A 23,295-nucleotide genomic window follows, 5' to 3' on the forward strand; every position below is an offset into this window, starting at 1 on the left:
TTCAGTCAATTCATTGAAAATGCGAACGAGAAACTCAACATCCCCCTAGATAGACTCTTTACAAGTAGGATAATGTGCGTCTTTCAAGAGGAAGGAAATAAATTGGAAAAAAAAGCGTTGTGTACTGTAAACTTAACTTCCAGCTGCTTAAAGTGTATCATGTAAAAACCCCCAGACAGATGTTCTCCTCTCACACTTCCCCCTCAGCAGGCTTAGCCACTCATCTCTGCTCCGAGATGACAGTATAGTCAAGAATAAATTACTTTGACACTGCACCCGCTAAACACTGCCCATCATTCCCCCGCTCGCGTGCGTCTGTTAAACCACATTTTCTCTGCTTCATGTCCAATAAGTGTGCCCAAGCTGGACCAGCTGAAGAGCACTGATGGAGGAAACTGTCAACAGTGAGGGTTAGAGGATAATGAATGACTCCAACATCATTGGAGCTCCAGTGCATCATGAGTGTAGCATGAACCTCTGCTTCCTCCTGTCTGCACGGCCCCGCCTGATTGTAAAGAGTTTCACATGGTGGACGACAGATCTCAGTTTACAGAGAGTGTTCGGTTTTATGTTTAAATCTGGTGCATTTCTGAGAAGTTCTTAGCTGCGCTGTTTTCCTGGACCTCCTTCAAGTTGTGTGAAGTACCAGTGTCCAAAAGTGTGGGAGAAGCTAAGGAGGCTAAATGAGCAATTTGAAATGTCTTTCCATAGTGTCTACGCCTACAAGAGATCTTTGTATGCTCCTTAAAACAACGTGGTTACTGTAAAAGGAAGCATAATTCACAGAGCAGTCATTGATTTATGCATTACCTGAAATGACAGTGTATTCAGTATTCAGATGGAGACGTTTTCAGTAACAATAAAAATAGGGAAGCCAGAGGAGTGAAATTCTTCATAAAGCTTTAAAAATCAAGACACAATCTGTCTAACTTTGGTGTGTACTATTAGAGCTGCTTTTGTAATTGTAGTATATAAATACATACCTGATTAGATTGAATTGGATTCAATTGGATTGGATTCAATTGGATTGGATTGGATTGGATTGTTGTGTTTGATTTAAATTGAATTGAACTGAATTAATTTTATTGATTTGATTCAAATTGAATTGAATTCATTTGATTTGATTTAATTCAAATCGAATTGAAATAATTTGATTTGATTCAATGCTTTAAGATTTGATATACATTGATTTGATTGGATTTTGAAATCCTGTAACTTAAGACTGGCTCTGCAAAAAAGCTGCTTAATTTATCAAACCTCAAACTTTTTTTATTCCTAAATTTGACACAAACCAAGAAGTTTTAAAAATAACTGATGGAGGCAGGTATCGAGCTAAATTGTGGCCAATATTATTTGAAACCCAAAGAAAACTAATTGTAAAAAAATATTGGTGTTTGGCCAACAAAGTAAAACTTTTTGCTATAAAAATGTAAACAAAAACATGAACAAAACAAAAACTTTTGCTAAAAAAATGTAATTATTCAATTAATTCAAATGTTCTGTTTTTTAGGTTTCAATACTCAAAATTTCAATTTCAAAACTTTTTTTTAAGTTTTAAATCTTTTTTCACTTTGGACTTTTTTTTATCGTTTTGAAATCCGAAAATATCAGTTTCAAAATGTTTGACCCCATTGTGGCGCAGCTAACACAAAGGACCAATCGAAATCGATGAGGGTGATATTCACTGACTCTGAGAGCTTGGATAAATACTGTCAGAAAATGGCTGTTTAGTCAGTACTATCGTAGTATGAAGTCGTAAAAAGCAGAGTTTTATCGCGTAGAAACTGTTCTGTTCAAAGCGCCATCTTGGTGTGTGACGTACAGGCATTAAAACGTCCTTATGCTTGAATAAAATGGCTAATTTAGCTCCATAGGCAGGTTGCAACAGGGAGCATTTTCATATTGATTTCAAATGTAAAAATAGGATTTTGCACCAACATACAGGCTGGTTTCGCGTTGATTGTGGAAGTACTTCACTACTAAAGTGTTGCATATTACTGCAACATTATTTCTTCAGATGCCGCAGGAATTTATTAAACGGTTGAAGAGTTATGGTAGTTGAAAGAGTCATGTTCTTAGAGCTCCAATGTATTCATGTTTAGGGGAATACTTTACTTTCTATAGTTGGGGAAAACCAACATAGAATCATCAAAGTGCCTTCATACTGCTCAGTACTAGTTAGTGCCACAAACCCACCATTATACAGTCATTTATTTAAGACCATAGACTTTTCTTATGGCTACCCAACATTGAATGAGCAGAAATGTGATTTTTTTCTAGATCTGCTTCCCTCAACAGTTCTGCGTTTGTGGCTGGAAGCATTGTCTCTAAGTATCGTATACAACATTGGACGTCTCACTTCAGCCTTGAGCATTCCCAGCCCATATCAGGCACCATTACTAGCATTTTCTGCTTCACATCTTTTTGCAAACTCCAGCTTCCTCTCACACTACAGTAAAAAAGTCCAAAAAAAAGCTAACATCATGACCTGTTATGTAAAATGACTTTATATTGTTGTGCTAATAGTTGTAAATGAGATCCTGCGGGTCTTTTTCTAACTTTTCTATTTTTAGTAATAGAGCTTTGACATTCATTTCAAATTCAAATTCTGCATGTGTTAAATATGACCTTGACATATTCTGGAAACATTCTCTGTTTTGGTTAATGAGTCTCCTAATAAGCTGATCTTTTCCTCCTCTGCTCCACTTTGCCAAACTGCTGACAATTGCACCTGAAGTGCAGGCTCTGCTCATGAGCAGGACATGGTGAACCTTAAATCTTAAATCGAATCCATCCACGCTAGTACCGGAGAAACAGCATATTAATGTCATCTCGTTTTTATTGCCGGCGCCAGTTTGAGCAGCTTGAGAAAGCTGCTGTTCAGCTTGCCTGCAGTTGGATTTACGCAGTGCTATCTGTACGAAATCCTTTAATGTGGCAGCCTGAAGCCGAACTGTGTTTTATCTGAAGCTGCTGAGATTTATGCAAGAGAACCTGCACGTTTTTATTCAGATAATGTATTGTAAAAAACTTTTAAAAAATTCTGTTGTTGTTTATTAAAACATGATGTTAAATGGGTTAATTTTAAACTATTCTTTATTATGGATTTGGTACATTTGTGTTAGTTTTCATTTTAAGTTCTGCTGTTTTTATTAGCAACATTAATAAATATAATTACTTTTTTTTTATTATTATATTTTTTTAGTTCAGGCGATCCTTTTCAGGTGTTCTTTTTGTTTTCTATTTGTTTAAAAAAGAGAACAAGTAAATTGAAGTAAGTACATCAGCAAAAAATAAAAAAAACATTAAAAAAAACCCACACAAAGAAAAAAAAACGAAACAAGGTTATAAGTTTCAAACTAATATTTCACTTATAATTTGAGCGTAGAAAGTGTAGAAACATTAAATTAACTAAATACAATAGAGCTAATTTAAAGCTCGCTCTCTATGGGGATGTGTGTTTAATAAATTTAGACTAAATTCAGTAAATTTTTTCTTTTTGAATTTTAAGTGCATATGTCATTTTTTTTCCATTTTAAAGATTTTGTATATTGTGTCTAACCAGTTATTTAATATTGTTTTTTTTTTAAAAACATTTTGATGATCGGTGACCTACTGAATGTTGGAGGACGTCCATCCACTGCAGGGTCAGCTTAAATCAACGAGGATAAACCACAAAGAACCTTAAAAAATGGATTGATTTAATCCTGATTGTAAAGAATTAACCCTAATAGTTTAGAAATAGGTTAAATAGTCAACAGCCTATTGAATCTGTGTGATTTTAGAGGGGAAAAAGGAAAATAAATGTTTTTGTGGCTAAGCTGTGATGCTGCTAAAGCTCTGATAGCATAATAATGAAGCTGTGATGCCATGAGCCTTATGTTTAAATGATGAGTGCTGTGCACCGTGATACAACAGCACATGGCTGCAGAGGTTAACACGTGCAGACGTATAGGTCCTTTATTTTGTTTCCCCTCAGACCAGTAGCTACAGTGTCAAAGTCAATTCTACAGGCAGGGAAGTTCACAGCTTTGAACAACCGCCCCGCAGCTTCAGCCACACTTTTTACAAAGGCAGAAAGGCAAAAATGCAGGTATTCAAAAACTTTGCTTTATATGAGTTTTTATGCTTTTATGCATTTTTTTATTCAAAGATCTAAATCCGTCAGTGAGCTTTTATTGTATTAGAGGAGGGCATTTATTAATTATCTTAAAGGGAGTTTATGTTGGAGCTTGCTAATTGAACGAACAGAACAGGAAAAGAAAAGAAATCATCAAAAAAGGGGAGGATTGAAAACTTCAATGTGCAACGTACAGATTTAGTTTCTTTTGCTGGCACACTTACACTAAATTTGCATAATCTGTCAGTAGAAATGCAAATTAGTCAGAAAAATTATATTTGAGCTCATTTTTATTGTGGTAACACAACATCAATGTGTGGAAAATAGAACTGCAGCCTCTATCTTTAATTATATTTTATTGTGCGTGGATCTTTTTAGTCAGAAAAAGCCAAAGTGTAAACACTTTTTTCATTTTATTTTGAAAATCCTCATCTTTAGCAATGTCAAACACTAAAAAAGCTTTTGTTTTTCAGAGGACACGTTTGTTTATCCTCCACAAAGTTTCCCTGACAAGACAGTTACCGAGCAGGCTTTGGGTAGCTCCTGCAGAGGAGGGGCGCTATGAAAGCTGTCACCTGCTCTGGCTGCTGCTGTCATGTAAAACAACCCATCTGCTTGAACGTCGCAAGATTCCCACAGTCTAAACCCTCAGTGTTCGAGACATAAGAGAAGCGAGGCAAGTCCCACAGCATTGCTCTGATCTTCAGCGCTTGTCTGGACCATCTGGCGTATGCTAAAATGTGCTGTCAACCTCACCAAGGCCGTGACAAAAACGCCATAAGAAAGAGGAGCAGCAAAGCAAGTCCACAGGTTAGACGGAAACTGAACAAAGTTAGATCAAACCACTCATTTATATAGCAATAAATAATGTATTTTATACTATATCGTATTAATATTTCTTGAAATTCATTAAACATAACATTATAGATCTTTATAGAAAAGGAACTTATTTTAGGTAAATGCCTGAAAGCTTTTAGACTAAACCTAATTTTTTAAGACCCACTGCAATGGAAATGGTGTAAGAATAGAATAAAATACCTTTATTGTCATTATACTTGGTACAATAAATTCAGGTACAGTTTTATCCAATGTGGACAGTCAATAAAGAGAAATAAATAGAAAAAAAATCACCTTGAATTTCAAATAAATGTGCAAAAATCAGACAATTCGCAAAATGGGGCAGTGTGCAAGAGGATTGTCCAAGTATCACATGGACTAACGACTAGATCCAAGTACGTCTTCCTCGAGTTAGCATCTGACTCAAAACTGTCAGCTGGATATCTCCAATAAAGATTGCCATTTTTATTGCACTGGTTATATTAGATTATAGTTGTGATGTAAGCTAGTGGGAGAGAGTGTAAGGAATGATGGGAAATAAGAGGAGGCTTACTCCTCACATCTCAGAGGAGAATTCCTACTGAATTCCTGTGACTCTAGAGAAACTTTGTCCTAGAAAACAACACAAAAACAGCCTAATCATAATTAAAAGACAACTAGGAACGGGTTTAAAATAGATCAGAGGATCATAGAAAAGCCTCAATGAGAAAAAAAGTTAGAAATCAAATTCATGACATCACTTTCTTCTATAAAACAGGTGTTGAATAGTTCACTCACCCAACATCTGAAGGAGCATCTGATGGAACAGATGGCATTACGTGGTCTCACACTTATTACACATGAGCCAAGCTGGCTTGGAAGATACACAGTGTTTGGATAAGTATGTGTGGTATGTGGACAAGTGTTTTACTCTTAAGGTCAATTCATCTGAATGACTAAAGAATACATGATGATGAGGTCTGGAGTATAAAAAAACAACAACATTTAGTGTTATGTGGTTACAGTAAATCTAGTTCATCAGCAGTCAAGAAAAGAAGAATTTTTTAGGCTTTGGTGTTTGTTTGATTTGGTCAGACACATCAGAAGCTCTAATGAAGTCGTGATTGCAGCAGATCTGAAGCTTGTAATCACGATTATTTTGACATGCCACGAATGCAGCATATTTTGGCTGCCTGTGCGGTTGCCTAACAACCAAAACAGGCTTTAAAAAAAAGAAGTCTGCAAATTTAAAAATATATCTTTTTTTTATCAGGCTAAAAAAAATCATTTTTCAGCAACTATTCCTAAAAGGTTCATGTTCATCTGGGAGTGTGCATTACCGGCATGTCACACTGCTCTTTTATTTCTGACTCAAACTGGTAACAGATCAGTGAATGAGTCATCACAGAACAAAATAAAAGGATCATTTGAACTTTTAAAAAGTAGTCTACATTTTTTCACTCACACTCAAGATATGTGTCTGAGAAAGATTCTTGGTTCTGATTGGCCGAGCTACCCCTAGAAACAATCTAAACTTGTTCCTGTTAGCTTGAGGCAGCAAAGAAAAACACTTGCTCTGTTAGCTCAGATGAGCTAACTTTCCAATTACAACAAGCTATTAGTAGATTCTCACCACGCAGTGGGGGTAGCGGATGGCGTTACCCAGCCCTAAGTGTTATTACTGCAAACATGCACTTTGTACTTGTGGAAACATGGAGGATAGAAGACCCGTTTCCACTAGTTATCATTTCCTTTAGGATTTAATATTTCTATTTTGCAAATCTCTGTTCAGAAAACAAAAGGAGGAACATCACACAAATACATGTGCATGTACTGAACATGAGATGGAAAGAGTGTGGATTAAAGTAGTGATTATTAGTTTAATAGTTGGGCAATTAACATTGTGTGCTCAGAATTATGTTGAATTGTAATGAATGTGTAAAAACTGTGATACACCATAAAAGACAAAAAAGTACATTAATATACACGAATAAAGTCATAAAATAAAAAAAGGGACCTAGGACCCTGGGTTTGGGTTGGTGATTGGTCACTCGTCTAGTGCTGAAGGGGCTCCCCCGGGGTGGGGCCCCGCACCGGACCCCCTGGCGCGGCAGGAGGTCTCTGTGCTCCTGTGTCTCCCTGCTCTCTGGCCTTGGGGGCCCCTGTGGTGGTCCTTGGTCTGGGTGGTCAACGTGATTGCCCGACAGGCGGATTTCCTCCGTCTGCTATACCGTGCGGGTGTCGGGGGGGCCCTGGCTACCGCTGCTGCTTTGGCAGGGGTCTTGGTGTGGGGATGTCCGGGCACTCTCCCTCGTTTTTTTTTTATTTTATTTTTTTTTACATTACATCATCCACCTTATTAAAAAAAATTCAAAGGACAAAGTTATTCTTTTTCGAAAATAAAGCATCAACTTGAATAAACTCATCAATATGCCCGATTATGTCATCACCGTAAGGCTTTAGCATCAAATGCAAATGAACTAATTAATGAGCATTGTCGTTGCAATATTATACTTTTTTATTTCTTCACATAGACAATAAATACATTTTTAGCAAATGTATCCTCGATTTTTTGCACCCTTCTTTCCCAGTTAAAAGAAGATAGTGTCTTGTCTCGTAGTCTCTTTTGAACTCCTTAAAGACAGCCAAAATATTTTGTATTTCGCTAAAAATATATGCCACTTTCAACTGAAAGTGGCGACCCTCTCTATCAGTTACAGTTGACATTTTAGAAATGAACTAAAAAGTGGGTCTCGTGATAGTGTTGTCGCAGGTCTACAATGACTTAAGACGTAATTTAGCCAATCACAATCAAGAAACTGTACACACAGTTTTTAGAAAATCCTGGGAGCCAAATGTTAGTGATTTTTATCAAAGGGCCGTGGGCCAAATATGGGCCGCATTTGGCCCACGGGCCGGACTTTGGTCATGCCTGCTTTAATTTTCAATTTGTTTACCATAATACATTCAGACCTCTGCAACTATAATGCTGCTGGAAATTCACTCTTGTGGATCAAGAATCTTCTTTTGAAGAGATCCAGTTTCCTGGGAATTCATTTTAATGTTGTTATGCTAAACAATGAAGAATTTGTATTTCCTTGTTTGGGAAACCAATGGTGGAGTAACTGCTTTTAATGTCCACATTGAAACACAATTGTTTCCTGTTCACATTTTTCTTAGTAAACAGACTTTTTTCTCAAAAATGTATGACTTTAATCTCATAAATTCTTAATTTATAGATTATGAAATTATAACTTTATTATCGTGAAATATTTACTTTTTTGCTTATTATTCTACACGTCTCTTCTTGTAAAATTTTGACATTTTTCTCAAAATTTTACGACTATTTTAGTGAATGTATTTGTTTATTCTTATGGTGGCCCTAATACTTGTCGTATTTAATTTTTTTAAACTTCTACTCATTGAGAACTCATGAAGAAAAACAAAGCAATTCGTTTTTTAATTATTATTTTTTTATAAATGTGAAAAATGTTATGCTGTACTTTGCAATATTATACAGAGCTAACGGCAGCCTTTAATCGAGGCTTTCCCCAAAGAGCTGAATAGATTTCACAGCTTGCCACACGTCATCTGTGACAGCTAACGGCCCCCTCATGACAGTATAAAGCTGCTATGGAGAGTCAATGCATCTAAATTACAATGAGTTCTCTTTAAAAATGTGGAATATTATTTGCAAATAATAAAAAAGAAAACACAATCATGTTTAATGAGATCGTGCTCTGTCATCTATTGTTGGTATTTTTAGAAATGGTCATAAAAACAACACTTGCATGTTCATGCTGATCTATGAGAATTGTTAGCAGAGTTTCTGGAAGAGGACGACTGTGTTTCTTCATTTTTCTTCTCCTGTGAGCATCAACAACACACAGATTTTAAGCCTCATAACTGGACCAGATGGAGCCGTTCATTCCTTTCTGTTTGATGAAAACATATACGAAAATAGTGACAATTTAATTTAGTACTGTCTCAAACTTAGTTAGCAGGCGTTAGCTCCTTCCATAGATGATCATTGGGTTCAGTATAGAGCTCCCTTAGATCCTTTTTGTTTACAGCAATTGATCTGCCTCCGTCTATTCTAACCAATCCTTCACATCCTAGTTCACAGCTCTGGGTCTTCCTGTGCCGATCCCTAGCCTGGATGAAATACAGGGTTGTGTTTGGGAGGCTGTCCAATGTAAAAATCTCTGTCAGATCCCTTGTGTGTATCAGTGAAAGCTGATTCACAGTGGCGACCCTTGAACAACATTTCATCGGTCCATGTTCAGTGTGGTATACTCCATGTCACCAAACAGCACAATGACTACAGTCACTCTTTAAATGTGCAGACTGACCACAAGTTTCAAGACAATGGAGACATCTTTTTAGACATTTCTATTGTCCACGTTATTATCAATTCTTTTGAGGTGTTCCATTTAGTTTAGGCCTGTTTCATTAGTTTAGTTTTAAAAAAATACCAGTTTTTTTCTTTGATTAAACTTAATTGGTGCTCATTTAAAATGATAAATGGCGTATACTTGTATAGTGCTTTTCTACCTTCCTACCTACCACCCATTGACACACATTCACACACTGATGGCAGCACTGCTGCCAAACACTGACACCAACCTTCCACCGACCCAATGTGGGGTTCAGTGTCCTGCCCAAGGACACTTCGACACATGGGTTGGCAAGGTGGGAATTGAACCTTCAATCTCTCAGAGGTCGACTCCCCTACCACTGCCACCTCGTTAATAATTTTACTTTCATTAACAGAGGTTTTGTCCAGAGCATGGGATCAACACAACATGCCTACAAAGGGTATTTACAGTAGCAGACTGCAAGAGACAAAAGCCAGCAACTGCTTTTTTGCCCTTAAAACAAGGAGCTGGAGGTGGATCAATACCTCCCTCATCTCCCCCTCAGCTGATCACAAGAGGCAGCAGGGGAACAGAACAACTACAAGAGGCATTTATTACAGGGCTGCCAGGAGGCTCTGTGGGACACAGATCAGCATCCCTTGGTTCTGCTTGTTAGCGAGCTCTGCTTAGCTGCGTGCTGGTGTCACGTCCCTCCGGGTCAGTGATGGGAGTTTTGACAAAGTAACAGCGATTTCACCCGCCCTAAGAGCATTAATGCTTTGTCAAAGTATATTTACTGTTGTGTCGACACAACTTCAACTGCAAATAGCTCCTCTTTTATCTTTGTCTGGAGTCACCGACAAAAACCCTAATTTATATTCACAGTTTTCTAGTCTTTTGTTGTAGCTGAATTCTATTTGCTTTTACCAAACTGAGATTTCTATACTGTTAGGTTGTTTACTGAACCTGAAACACTTTAAACTCAGGATCAGTGTGTGTTGATATGTCTTCCCTTATGTAGAAAAATGAAGACATTTTTACAACAGTTTGATATAAAATTCTTATTTTATTGAGATTTTTTGGTTGATGAGAAAAAAATGATGACTCGTGCTATGCTCAAATTAACCAATCTATTTCTCATGTTTAGTTTCTGGATTTTTCCCGCCTTTTGCTGAATGATCAGGATGTATCCAGAGTGGACACAGAGTTAAGTTTCTGTCTTAATGTACCCAAACGGACCCTGGTCCAAGAACAGCTATCGGACGCATCTTTCAGGGTGGTCTCCATGACACCCTAGGCGAAACGGGATTTCTGCCCCTCTCCCGAACACATTCGAATATCACTACACGCAAAAACAAAACAAACACTGTAGCTGCCTGGAATATGTGAAAAATTAGTATTTATTTATTTTAATTCTCAAGAGTTAAATAATAATTACTTACATTTTGCTTTAAGCACAATAACTCTTCCCCCTAGCCGGAACACAAACCCCCAACCTTTGCAATGTAAGGCGGCTGCACTAACCACCGTACTAACATTTGGTATGACTCTCTCACCATGGTAGATGTTTTGAGAGGCATCTCCAGTGTTTAAGGTTTAAAAGTTTAAAGATCTCGATTGTTAAGGGTTAAAAAAGAGAAAAGGAAGAAAAAAAAAAAATTAGATCGCCAGTTAAATTCTTCTTTTCAGACCAAAAACAAGAGTATTTTTGACCATAACGGTCTCGGTTTGTTTCCAATCCTGAATTTCCTCACCCTAAATAGTCTCCATGCTCGGAGTGGAACAAATGGACCAAAATGGCCACCGAAGCCGGTCTTTACATAGCATAAACAGAGAGTCACAGAAACATGGAGCAGCGATGCAATATTCATTAAAATGTGGTTGGATGAATGCAGGTTCATTAAAACAACTTTAAACGTCTACTCACACTCTTTTCCCGACAATCTATACATCATAAACAGTTACCACTTTACTTTCTTAGCCTCCTTAGCAACTGTCTTGCAGCATGACTTTGTGGTACCAAAGTACCAGTAAAAAGGGTTGAACTTGACGTTGAAACAGATGTTCAAAAATGGTCAGTGAAATATAAAGTTAGAATAGGTGAACTATCCCCACAAGCGCAGGCTTCTATTATTCTTTTTCTTGTTGCTTTGCCCCGCCCTCGTAATTCCTGGCCAATGACGGAAGAGATCTTTAGTCACATGGTTTTGTTTACAAGCTTTGGCTCAAAGCAGAAATCTCCAGTAGAATAAAGACCAAACACAAGGTTCAGGACTCGATCTGAACCAGATAAAGCAAACTCAACCGATTCTTCTAGTCTGAATAAACCCGAAGTCTTAAAGTAGTTTTGAATAAAACAGCTGTCTTTTTGATGTAGAAAACCCAAAAATGGAAGTCAGTCAGGAGTCAAGTGAATAGGAAATGCACGTTGAATAAATGAAAACTACTGCAGTAGCTGGAATTCAAAAGCGAATAGGTGATACTGTGCAAAAACTGGCAGCACAAGCAGGAAACAAGGGACCAAAATGACCCTAAGCAGAGATTACCTGATGACAGATTCAGGTTACACACAAACAAGCACCATGCTCGCTGCATTAAGTAAGGAGCTTCCATGAAGGGAAAAGAAACTGAACTGAAACAATCAAAACAATGAGAACAGGTAACAGTTTAGTTTGTTTAAAAAACTTGATCAAGTTTGTGATCATTTATTGTTTATCACCTGGCACTGACTTTATTCTAGTACGATGAGATCTGAGGGAAACTTTCCACAGGAAACAACCCACATGCATGCAGCATCCACTCACAATAATAAGACTGTTTTACTTTAATAAACGAGTGGGCTGCTTCACTGTCAGAGGTCCCCATGTCTGAATAAAAATTCAGTCCAAGGCCAGTAAACCGGCCAGTGTACGAGGTGTGAGTCAGTACTGTATTGTTACACATTCATATACAGCGTAATTGTGTTTATTTGATTTTGCATGAGCAGCTCCAGTTTAGAAGAGGATCAAAAAGTTAGATGTTAGGAGCAACTGAATACACTTTTAATTCAATTAGTTTAGTTAATTAATAAAACAAACCAGCTTACACAGAGGTTGCATCAAAGTGTCACATAAAAAAACATCAGAGATTTATTTCAGAGCTTTGATTATAATAATCCAAGTTAGTCCAGATAATTACAGTTAAGCCAGATAATCCTAATTGTATGCTAGTGGTCTATAAAAGGGACCCATAGATTAGATTGAAAGGTTTTCAGTGTAATCCCCACACAGATCAAGCAAAAGGTGACAGTAGTAAGAAACAGAACACCTTCCAAAGGGAAGATTAGGAAGAGACTTCCAGCAGAACCAGACTGTAAAGCAGCCATTTGATGTGACCTATATGGAAGAAACAGGTAAAAGAAATAAAAAAGAGCACAACTAGGGGTGTAGGGAAAAATCGATTCAGCGATATTTCATTTGGAGATACTTGTATTGATTTTAAATGCTGGCAAGATTATATTTTTTACTCTACAGATCAAACACAAGGTTCAGGACTCGATCCGGACTCGGACCAAATGGCTTTTTCGGTCTGAATACACCATTTGTTTCAGAACAGTCACATAGAAGGAAATGAAATCAGAAACAGCACAAAATTTTGGATCGAGTCACAATCAAAGCTCAAAACAAATGTGTACATTCTTGAAACATAAAATAAACTAAAAAAGTTGCAATGATGCTAGTGTCAATGCTTTTTGCAAAATGCTAAATTTGCTGAAGGACTGGAAATTTGTTAAAAAATTATGAAAGAGCGCTGAAGTTGAGCTAAATTTCTAAAAAATTTGTAGTAAAATTGCTTAAAATTCCATAATAGATGCCAGTTTTGCAAAAATATTTAGTGTGTTGCTTAAATATGAGCTTAACAAACAAAAAAAACCTGAGCAGATGCCAAATTAGCCGAAGAAGCTAGCATATTGCTTAAATATTAGCTGAACTCCAAATTAGCCTAAAACAGTAAACTAAATTAGTCAAGAACATTAGCATGTTGCTAAAATATTAGCTGAACACCAAATTAGCCTAAAAGAGTTAACCAAATTAGCCAATAAACCTAGCATGTTGCTAAAATATTAGCTAAACTCTAAATTAGCCTAAAACAGTAAACTAAATTAGTTAAAAACATTAGCATGTTGCTAAAATATTAGCTAAACTCCAAATTAGCCTAAAACAGTAAACTAAATTAGTCAAAAACATTAGCATGTTGCTAAAATATTAGCTTGACTCCAAATTAGCCTAAAAGAGTGAACTAAATTAGCCAAAAACCTAGCATGTTGCTAAAATATTAGCTAAATTCCAAATTAGCCTAAAACAGTAAACTAAATTAGCCAAAAAAGCTAGCATGTTGCTAAAATATTAGCTAAACTCTAAATGAGAATAAAAAGCATCAGCCAATGCCAAATTAGCCTAAAAAGCTAGGTATAAAATAGGTATAAAATATTAGGTGAACTTCATTTTTTTTTACTATTAAAGATTAAAACATCGCTCATGAATATATTTAATTGCTAATCTACTTGAAATTATTAAATTTTAAGACCTTCTCATTCATTTCCTGTGGGGCATTTTATTCTCAATATTTCAAAACTTTAAAGTTTATAAATACCAAAATTTTTGGCAAAAATACATCAGTAATGTCCTGAACGAGATGAATGTTTTGATACCAAGATTGCTGAAATCGCTGAAAGTGTGATTGAGTTTTTACGGGGCGAAAAATGTACGGAAAGGAGCAGGAGAATCACTACTTACCAAGCATTCACACAATTATGTTTTAGTTCTGTGTTTTCTGCTTGTGGAATCATGAGTTATAAGAAGTGCATAGCAATAAGGAAGAAAGAGGATCTCTAATGTACTTTTATTGTTGTTTTAGCACTCTTGTGTTGCAGGTGAAAGTATATAAGGCCCATGTGGTACTGCTGTGGAGTTAAATATACTACATGAACTATTAACTCAACTCAAAGATAATGTGTAGTGCAAAACAGCCATTTGTTGTAATGAAGCCACAGAGAGCTATCATGGATTGTCCCAGTTCCCCCCCTTTGGGCCTCCCTCCATGCTCATAATGCAGTTTTCAGCTTCAGCAGGCAGCTGTTTCCAGTAAAAAAAGGAAAAAGGTATCTAAAAAAAAAAGAAAAACTGCTGTGCATTTATTGCTCAGCACCAACCTGACACATTGAGGGAGCAGCTGGTGAATATTGTGGAGTATTTAACAGCTAAAGAGCCAGATATTTCCCTCTGGAGCTTTTTTTGACATTAAATAATGCTCAAAGGAGAGAAAATATTGCACTTACATTTGTTAAGTGGCCAATGGCACCGCTAACTGCAGGATGTGCAAACAAAAAGATGTTTGCTAACAACTTTGGAGGTGATAATATGTCAGTGTCACGCTTTGATTGTTTTTGCTGCCCCAAGCAGCACAGAGACAAACAGCATGCTGGGAAATGCAGTTTGTATGCTTTGAATCAAATTTGATTCGTGCATAAAGAATAGCCTCAAATCGACCAGGAAACAGACTTTTACAGTCTGCTGTGAATCAGTTTTTCCTGAACATTTTTGACGTTTTATTGACTCCCGAGGTTTTGTTTTTGTTTTTTTTTATAAATATCGACCACTTCCTGCACTTGCAGTCCAAGGATATTTTACATTCATTTATTAGCACATGGGCTAATAAATGAATCCTAGCCTTAACGGATGATCTATTACTCAGATACTGAATCTCTGACAGAATGACACAAACTGAGAACAGCTTTTCTTTCTCATGCTGCTCTAGTGATGCTCAGCATGTTCGATTTTCATTCATGCCACGGATGGGTGTGCGTGTGGGCAATTTAGCACATCTATGCCTGTGCCAGTGTGTGTCGGCGTATCGTTGTGTAGGTGTGTGTCAGTTTGTCAGCGGTGGCGCCTACAGGATGTGAACACTCGGGCCTATGCAGTCAGCTGGGGCAGATGAATTGCAGCGAGCTGCACGGTTGTAAAGCGGGGTTGGATTCGTCAGCAGAGTGGTGCTCGTCCAGCAACACTGACTCAGATGAGTGGCTGCGAAGGCTGGTGGAGAGTGTACGGCAGGGCAGAGGGGTGTGAGAAGCGGTGACCCAAAACAGCAGGTTTTTTAAAAAATGCCTGCAGGTAGCTTAGCTTGCAGGCAAGATTTCACGCTTGCCGTGGGACAGGACTCTTACCATTGACTGATCGGTGAGTCACTCCACTCTGACACAGACGGCTTCTGTTCAAGGGATTTTAATGCAACATGGATTTTCTGCTGGATAAACTGACTTTCATAACCTTGATGCAACATGACTGTTCAAAGTCAGCTTTAAGTGAAGTGAACCCGAGCTGGGGGAATGAGAGAGCCTGACATACCTCCGCTCTGTATTCTCATTCTGCTTCTGTGCTTGCGTCATATTGCAGATGAATTGCCGAGGCTCTTCAACAGGCCCCCATCTCTGTATTTATGACACAGAAACAGCACATTTAATGACAAAACCAACTGAACTCCTCAATAAAATTTAATTATAACTCTTGCTCTGACAATCTCAAGTTATTTTACCGACCATATCAGATTTAGTGTTGCATAGAATCTATACATCAGAGCTGTCATCTGCTGTCAGCTTGCTGCTGGTTTTAGTGGGTGATTACAGCGACAGTTTTATTTTAGATTGAATCCTCTTTTTCGACTTGTTCAAAGAATACAGCGTATGATACTGAAATACAGCTATAAATAATTCCCCCGACCTCCGAATTCTTCTGTGAGTAAGCATTAAGGGGAGATTTATCGCGCCTCATAGTTTAAGTCGAAGGAACTGCGATTCACAGTAAGTAGATTTCAAAGAATGGCAAAGAACCAAAAAAGATTTGTGAAAATGAGGCCCCTCTTCCTGCCCTCCAACAAATACTGCCTCTTAAATATGAGACTCATTTACATGTATGAGTCACAAAAGAGAGGAACCTCGGGACTGTTCATCACTGCGATGACTTTTATTGAACCACGGCCTGTTTGGTTTCTGGCTTTGGTGGAGTAATTGAAACAGTAATATGGCAGAGAGACGGAGAAATGTGTACACTGAAACATAAATCACAATAAAAACATTTTATTAGTTGACTGATTTTGGTATTTACTACAAACCAAGCCCATTAAACCAGCTTTTTTACATTAATGTGTCAACACAGACCATAAGTGATTCAGCTATTTCCTAGAAACATTATGTAAACGTAAACTAAGCAAACGCAATACTGAGGCGGACTTAACACTAATAATTTCAACACATTCAAGTACGAGTCTTTACTTACTTCAATGGGTAACTGGTTTGTGTAAGTATGCATCCCACATTGCATTTCCAATCACAAACACAAAACACTTCCTCTTATTGACTGGGCTTGTGTTGTTAAAGAAGTGCATTGATATTTAATAGAGCCCCTTAGCCTAATCAAACTGTGTTTTGATGGAAACTATGTTTAAAACGCTTCAGTTTTGTAACTGGACTTGGTGGATTCTACCTCTAATATCGCATTACTGAATTTTTCTAAGTAGAAATCACTTTTTTGCCTTTTTTTATTATAGCAACAACCACTAGAGGGCACTTCAAATTAAAATTTTATTTCTCACATACAAATACATTAGTGGATGTAATGATGAATTGACGAAAAATCAAAAAATGATCAAGCCATCATTGTAGTCCAAATGTGTGAAAACACTTTGAATTTTGCAAAGACGTGACCAAACAGTGTGGTAGAATGTTACATTTGTGTTATTTTGATTTGGAAAAACAACAGTGGAATGAACTTTATGAAGCTAAAATATGAATGGATTTGACATCAATTCTTGTTTACTTGTTTGTTTGTACACATATTTAATTTACACTCTTGCAAGAAATACAAGTAATATGGAAAACTTCACCTGCACTATTCACTATTCACTTCCATGCAGGTATCTATTTATCTCTGATTCACACTGGTTGAAGTTTTAGCTAAAAATATCCTGGATCAATTTTAGGTCAGTAAAACAGATTATTCTAAATAAACCAATATCGAAAGTGAATTGAATCGCCAACCACAGATATTAATTCGAATCATTGATAAAATGAATGGTTACACCTCTAATATGCATGCATAGACATACATTAGAGGGCACTGTAGATGTGTGTATCATTGTTTGCTACTAAAAGCAGCGCAGAAGAACTTGGCGGATTGGCTCTAAAACCACACAGATGATGAATAATAATTGAATGGATTAAGGGGTTAAAGTGATATAAAGAGTTTAGTTGACTTGTTAGAGTGTTCTTTGCAACTTCTACATATTTTTTCTTTTCTGTGCATTTTATGGGTGCTGTGACTTATACCCCTGGGCACCTTAAAGTCAGAAAAATACAGTATATATGTCAGTATATTTGTATTCGGAATATCATTAGCATTTTCCTCTTTTAATAGGAGGATAAATCATCCGAGTCAGCCATTTTTTACATGAGAAAACAATGTCCTGTCAACCCTATCATAAACCAACTAGTCAGCCAATCAGAGCAGAAGAGGAAAGTTTAAAGTCCCACTCTAGTCATGTTTGTATCTGTTATAAAAGTGTCAAACAACAAATCAAACAACCGGTGTCGTTTGTAGTTTTTGTAGTAATTCATTAGAAATTTGCCTCTGAGCTGAGATGTAGGCGGGACTGTGGGACTTCTCTCATTTCCCATAATTCCTTTCTTCTCACACTCTTCCACTAGCTTAGAGCGCCTCACAACCCCAAGCTAGCATTAGTGGAGCAACAAAAATGGTGAGCAATATTGGAAGTATTTAGCTGTACAGTTTTGAGCCAAATGGCAGCTCAGACGAGGAAAACAAAGACGTTAATAATCTATTTGTCTGTAAGTTAAAACAGAATGGAGCAGAGCAGGGAACTTTTGGCTTGCAGTTTGTAGTTTGTATGCAACAACAAAAACATTTTTCATACAGAATTTTTTTATCTGCTCCTCAGTCCCTATGATTTGAATAAAGAAATACCCAGAAACACAGTTTTATCTTTATTTTCTGTATGAACTCTATGAGAAAAATGCTACAAAAACATGTTAAAAACACCAAAAACACAATTTTCAGAAGGCAGGAGTTTAATTGCTGTATTTGAGAAGATGGTCTGTCAAGAAATAATCACATTTTAAGACTGTTTAAAAAATGATTACATTGATTTTTGCTTCTTGAAGACCACTAACTTTGGGTGCTAAAAAGTCTTTAAGACAATATCACTATCTTGATACATTTTGAGCAATTTTTAACCTATTTTTCAATGTAATCTGAAATCAAGACTGAGCTGGCTTTAAATATTAAAGGATGCAAAATACAAATATTAAAGGGTGTAGATTTGTTTTTCCTGATGATTGTGATGGATTATGTTCTACTTAAGTTTTTTTGTCACCATTCTGTATAAGCAGCATTTGGTTGAACATCACAGGCTTTAATAATGGCTTTGTAAATGTTGAATGGATGAATGAATCACTTGGAAATTTCCTGGAAATGTTGTCCTTTGACTGTAAACACTCGTGTTTTTCCCCCTCTCACTGTATTGTGCAATAAGGATGATGACTTTTTATTCAACAAATGACTGTAAATGTGTTTCCTGCAGCAGTGTTTTGTGTAGCTGCTCCACCTGGTGGTTTGTTGAGGAAACAACACTGTGTGTTTGAGGTTCTGACATTCCATAAAGGTTTATGTCAGCTCTGGCAAATTAGCTCACAGAATAGATCAAACTAATGTCTTAACACAGAATATTTTTTTAAAGAATTGTTGGTCTAAAAGCATTTTTTTCTCTCCTATCACAGGACAAGCCTTTGGGGTCAGAAGACCTGCTCTAACAACAAATGATGTTCTGAAGACAGTCTTTCGGCCACCATGAAAGGGTTAGGAGCCAGCCGTAGTCGCCACCTGTCTGACTCCTGTGAGCCAGCAGGATGCACACAGAAACCTCTGTGTCCTTTAAATTCTGACCCTCACGGCTCCTTTTTGTTGAGCCCGACTATAAACCACTATGGCACTCTGGATCCCCATCTTTACCAGTGCCAGCCCACCAGCCCCACCTCCTTGACCCAGGACTGCCTGCTGCCCTTTAATCAAATGTCCAGCAGCAGCACCTTCCCTCGTCTGCATTTTACTCCGCAGAATGACCAGCTGGAATGCTCCCGCGGCTGCATGGCTGGTGGCGGGCCTGGACAGGGCAGCAGAACGGGGACACTATCCACTTCCTTGTCGATGGGTATGGGCCTGGGTTTGGGTTTGACTGGTGCCCCTATGATCACCAGCGGATCAGCCACTATCTCTTCTGCAGCAGTCACCAAGATGAACCGGTTACCTTCCAATCTTTTGGATCAACTTGAAAGGCACCTGCCTCTGCAACGCGACGGCTTCAGTACGTTGCAGTTCCACAGAGGACGTGTGTCCAAGCAACGGAGCGAGAGTCCGGGACGCATACGGCATCTCATGCACTCTGTGCAGAAACTTTTTGCCAAGTCGCATTCCTTGGAGAACTCTGTGGTAAAAGGTGGCACAATCGGGCGCACCGCTGGAGGAGACGCAGCAGGAAGCGGCGAGGAGGGTGGTAGACCAAGCCGCAGGAGCAAAAGCAGAGACAGAGCTAAAACCGAAGGTCCCAAACAGAGACCCAGACCAAGCACCCTTGGCCTGTGGAGCTCAGATGACGCCTTGGATAGTGACACCCCCAAAGCTGGCCCTATTGCTGTAGGTTACCGCAACCCGCTGACTATGATGACTCTTGGCAGAGCGGTGTCAGACAGCCAGGCCCACACCAGACACATCCCACAGGGCTATAACACTATTTCTGCACATTCTCTCAAGACCTCAAAAAGCAGCAGTGACCTCAAATTCCTGGCATGTCCAGCGATGCAGTTAGTATCCAAGGAAGAGGAGCCGAAACCACGAGAAAGCAGGGATGATACGGCGATGAAGAGGGGCTCCTGGTCCACTCTCACCTTCAGTCAGGCAAAGCAAGTTTTGCAGAAGGGCTCGGCCACGGTCAACAGGACTCTGCTGAAGTCAAAGTCCTGCCATCAAGACTTGGCACAAAAGTTCCTCCAGGTATCGTTAAACTGTTTTATTAGTTGATTTTTCTGACAAATCCTACATAAATCTTTTTTTAAATGATCTAGGTCCCCCTGGATGACTGGACTGGAACTCTAACCTGTGGTCAAACCAAGGGAACGGAAATCCCTTGCAGGAGAATGCGCAGTGGCAGCTACGTGAAAGCAATGGGAGACCTGGAAGACAGTGAGGACTCGGAGGGAAGCCCCAAACCTTCGCCCAAATCTGCAGCCCGTCGGCAGAGCTACCTGAAGGCCACGCAGCAATCCCTGAGCGAGCAGCAGCCGCCACTGCCCCCACGCAAGTGAGCCCCACACATACAAATAGAATGATTATCATACATGACTTTGTTTTATTTGCATTCATAAAAACCCCACCACAGATAGTGAAAAAGGGATCCTCTATACGTTTATACAGGCAGCCAGCAGGGGGCAGCATCACATCAATTTAGAACAAGCTCACAGATCTTGTGCAGCTCAATGGTGGCGGACCAGAGCCGACACATTATGTTTATTTGCTGCAAAAGCAATAGGAAGGTGATGTTTTGCCGTGTGTTTTACTCCTACATCTACACAAACAGGCCTTGCCGCTACGCTCTCATGCGGGAGGATTTTCTGTGGTCTCCTCTGCAGAGTGCATGCTCTATGCAGCATCTGAGGTCAGTGCGATCCACAGGCGGGGAGCGTGGCCCTCCTTCCATCCTCACCAGCCCTATCACTCCCACCCCCCACCTCAAACCTCTCCAGCAATTTCCCTCTTAGTCGTCAGTGTCATCCCTAACCTCGTGGGTTCTCTGTCAGGTGTTTGTGCTCTTCTCTTAACCTGCTTCCTTTAAGCTCCCAATGTCACAAGATGCAAATTATCCATGAAAATCACTCAAGCACACCCCACTGCTTTGTGCACTCACATTTCCACAAATGCCAAACTTGACGAGGCGGAACAGAGGAAATGGATTTCTAAAATTAACTCAAAAGCACATTTATAAAACCCCATCAAACACTTCTGCTCATAAACCGTTGTTTCCTCTGCGCTGCTATTTCTCAACACCAGCACACTCACCTCGGTAGTGTTTAATTTTTCAACACCCAGGAGATTTCCTTTTTTACACTGTGATTTAAAGTGTCTTCTGAGTATCATCAATTAAACACAACCTTCTTTTATAGCCTTCGACTCCCAGGAGGCTGACTGTAAAATTCATTTCCACAGCTCGCTGCCGTCTCTCAAAGAGCTGTCCACCAACCGGAGCCTTGATAACTTAGATTGCCTGGTGAGCCCTCTGGAGGCCCCCCCACGCCACAGGAACAATGACTTCAGCCAGTGCTCGAGCACCCTGGGCAGAGGCTTGGGCACTCAGGTATGTCGGATCTGACCACAAGTGCTGCCACTACTGTAGTTTGCATCACTGTTTTTGCTTGACACTTAAAATTTCACACATGTAAAAGAGTGAATTTGAAGGGTAGAGTATTAAACCAGAAATACACGTTTAAGCTGATTCCGGGAGCACTCAGATTTGTATAAAATCAGTTTATTTTTAAAATACAAGTTTGTAACAGGTCGAATGAGGATAAAACCTGAATAAAAATCACATGCCTTCTATGCATTACTGAAGGAATAAACTTAGAAACAGTTTGATTTTGTAAAAATGAAGCAGAAGCGTCTGTATAAAAATGTTATAATGAAATCAAATTATACCTTAGAAATAGATGAAATCTTTCAAACTCAGGGAATAATTGCGCTTATTTAAGGTTATAATAAATGGATTAGTTTTGTACTCTGTATTATGTGTATGTCACATGTGTCAAAGTCAAGGCCCAGGGGCCAAATCCGGCCCTCGGGGTAATTATACCCAGCCCTCCAGATCTTTTTATATTATTGTTTTTAACTGGATGATGTTATCTTGCACTGGTAACATATTGAAGCAATACTATGATTATGGAGGCTGTGAGATCATTTATAATGATCTTTAGCTTTCCGTGGGAACAGAGTGGTTCACATCATAAGGGCGTCATCATCTTCTCCCTCCCTCTCACTAATTTTGCAGGAAGAAGTGAACAGAACCGGATAAAATAACGAAGAACAAAACAGCCATACAACAAAAAACACAGAGCAAAAAAATTAAATTAAATTAAATAATTTGATTTGTTTTGCTAAAAAGCACAAATTTTATTTTTATTTCCAGCATTTGTTATTTATTTTTTTTTGCGGCAGCATTTTTAGATTTGGTTAATTTTAACAAGATATGTTTTATGGAGGTCAAAATCTTTTGGGATATTTAGAAGTGTCATTTTTCTATATAAAAAATTACACAAAAATAAAAAAATTGAGTTTTTTTTCTTTTAATGCTTGAAAAAATATATTTTTACGGTGACTAAAATATTGAAAGTTATTGAAGGTTTAAGTTGATTTTTTCTGGAATAATATTCCTGCCAGTTTGTATTCACATTTATGTTAAAAAGTTAAAATTTTAAAGTTTTTAAGATTTCGTTTTAATGTGTTTATCCACAAACTAAGGTCAATTTTGGATTTCGGCCCCCGTATAGTTGAGTTTGACACTCCTGATCTCTGAAGTCCACTCACACTCACACGTCACATGAAATGTCCAGCAAAGAAGAAGGTTGTTTTGGTGTCTTTGCTTTGTCTCCTGATCATTTGTAGAGTTGAAAGTCGTGTGACAAGATGACTTTTTGTCTTTCCTACATTTGGATCTAACATAGACATTGTCATATCCAAAACTCATAGTCCTAAAGGTAGATCCAAAGCGATCAAATCAGCATATAGGGAAAGCCAACTGTCACTTATGAAATTACTATTACATTGGAATAAAAGATTTTGCTTTCTCATACACTTTTATTCTTTTTTGAAAGAAAAAAAATCTTAGTTAATCGGGAAACAGAAA

At 38.2% G+C, this 23,295-nt stretch overlaps 1 protein-coding gene across 2 annotated transcripts in view; it reads left to right on the forward strand.

The window, feature by feature from the left end:
* The window catches only part of dlgap4a (discs, large (Drosophila) homolog-associated protein 4a), a 90,830-nt gene that overhangs the window by 52,618 nt on the left and 14,917 nt on the right, over positions 1-23,295 (forward strand). For both annotated transcript variants that reach the window (XM_024293168.2, XM_024293169.2), the window contains exons 2-4: positions 19,127-20,396; positions 20,468-20,703; positions 21,606-21,753. In XM_024293168.2, coding sequence (XP_024148936.1) covers positions 19,197-20,396; positions 20,468-20,703; positions 21,606-21,753 — 1,584 coding nt within the window. In that variant the 5' untranslated portion in view covers positions 19,127-19,196. The remainder of the gene's footprint in view (positions 1-19,126; positions 20,397-20,467; positions 20,704-21,605; positions 21,754-23,295) is intronic.

The sequence above is a fragment of the Oryzias melastigma genome, linkage group LG7 (genome assembly GCF_002922805.2).
Source record: "Oryzias melastigma strain HK-1 linkage group LG7, ASM292280v2, whole genome shotgun sequence".
Lineage (NCBI taxonomy): Eukaryota > Metazoa > Chordata > Actinopteri > Beloniformes > Adrianichthyidae > Oryzias > Oryzias melastigma.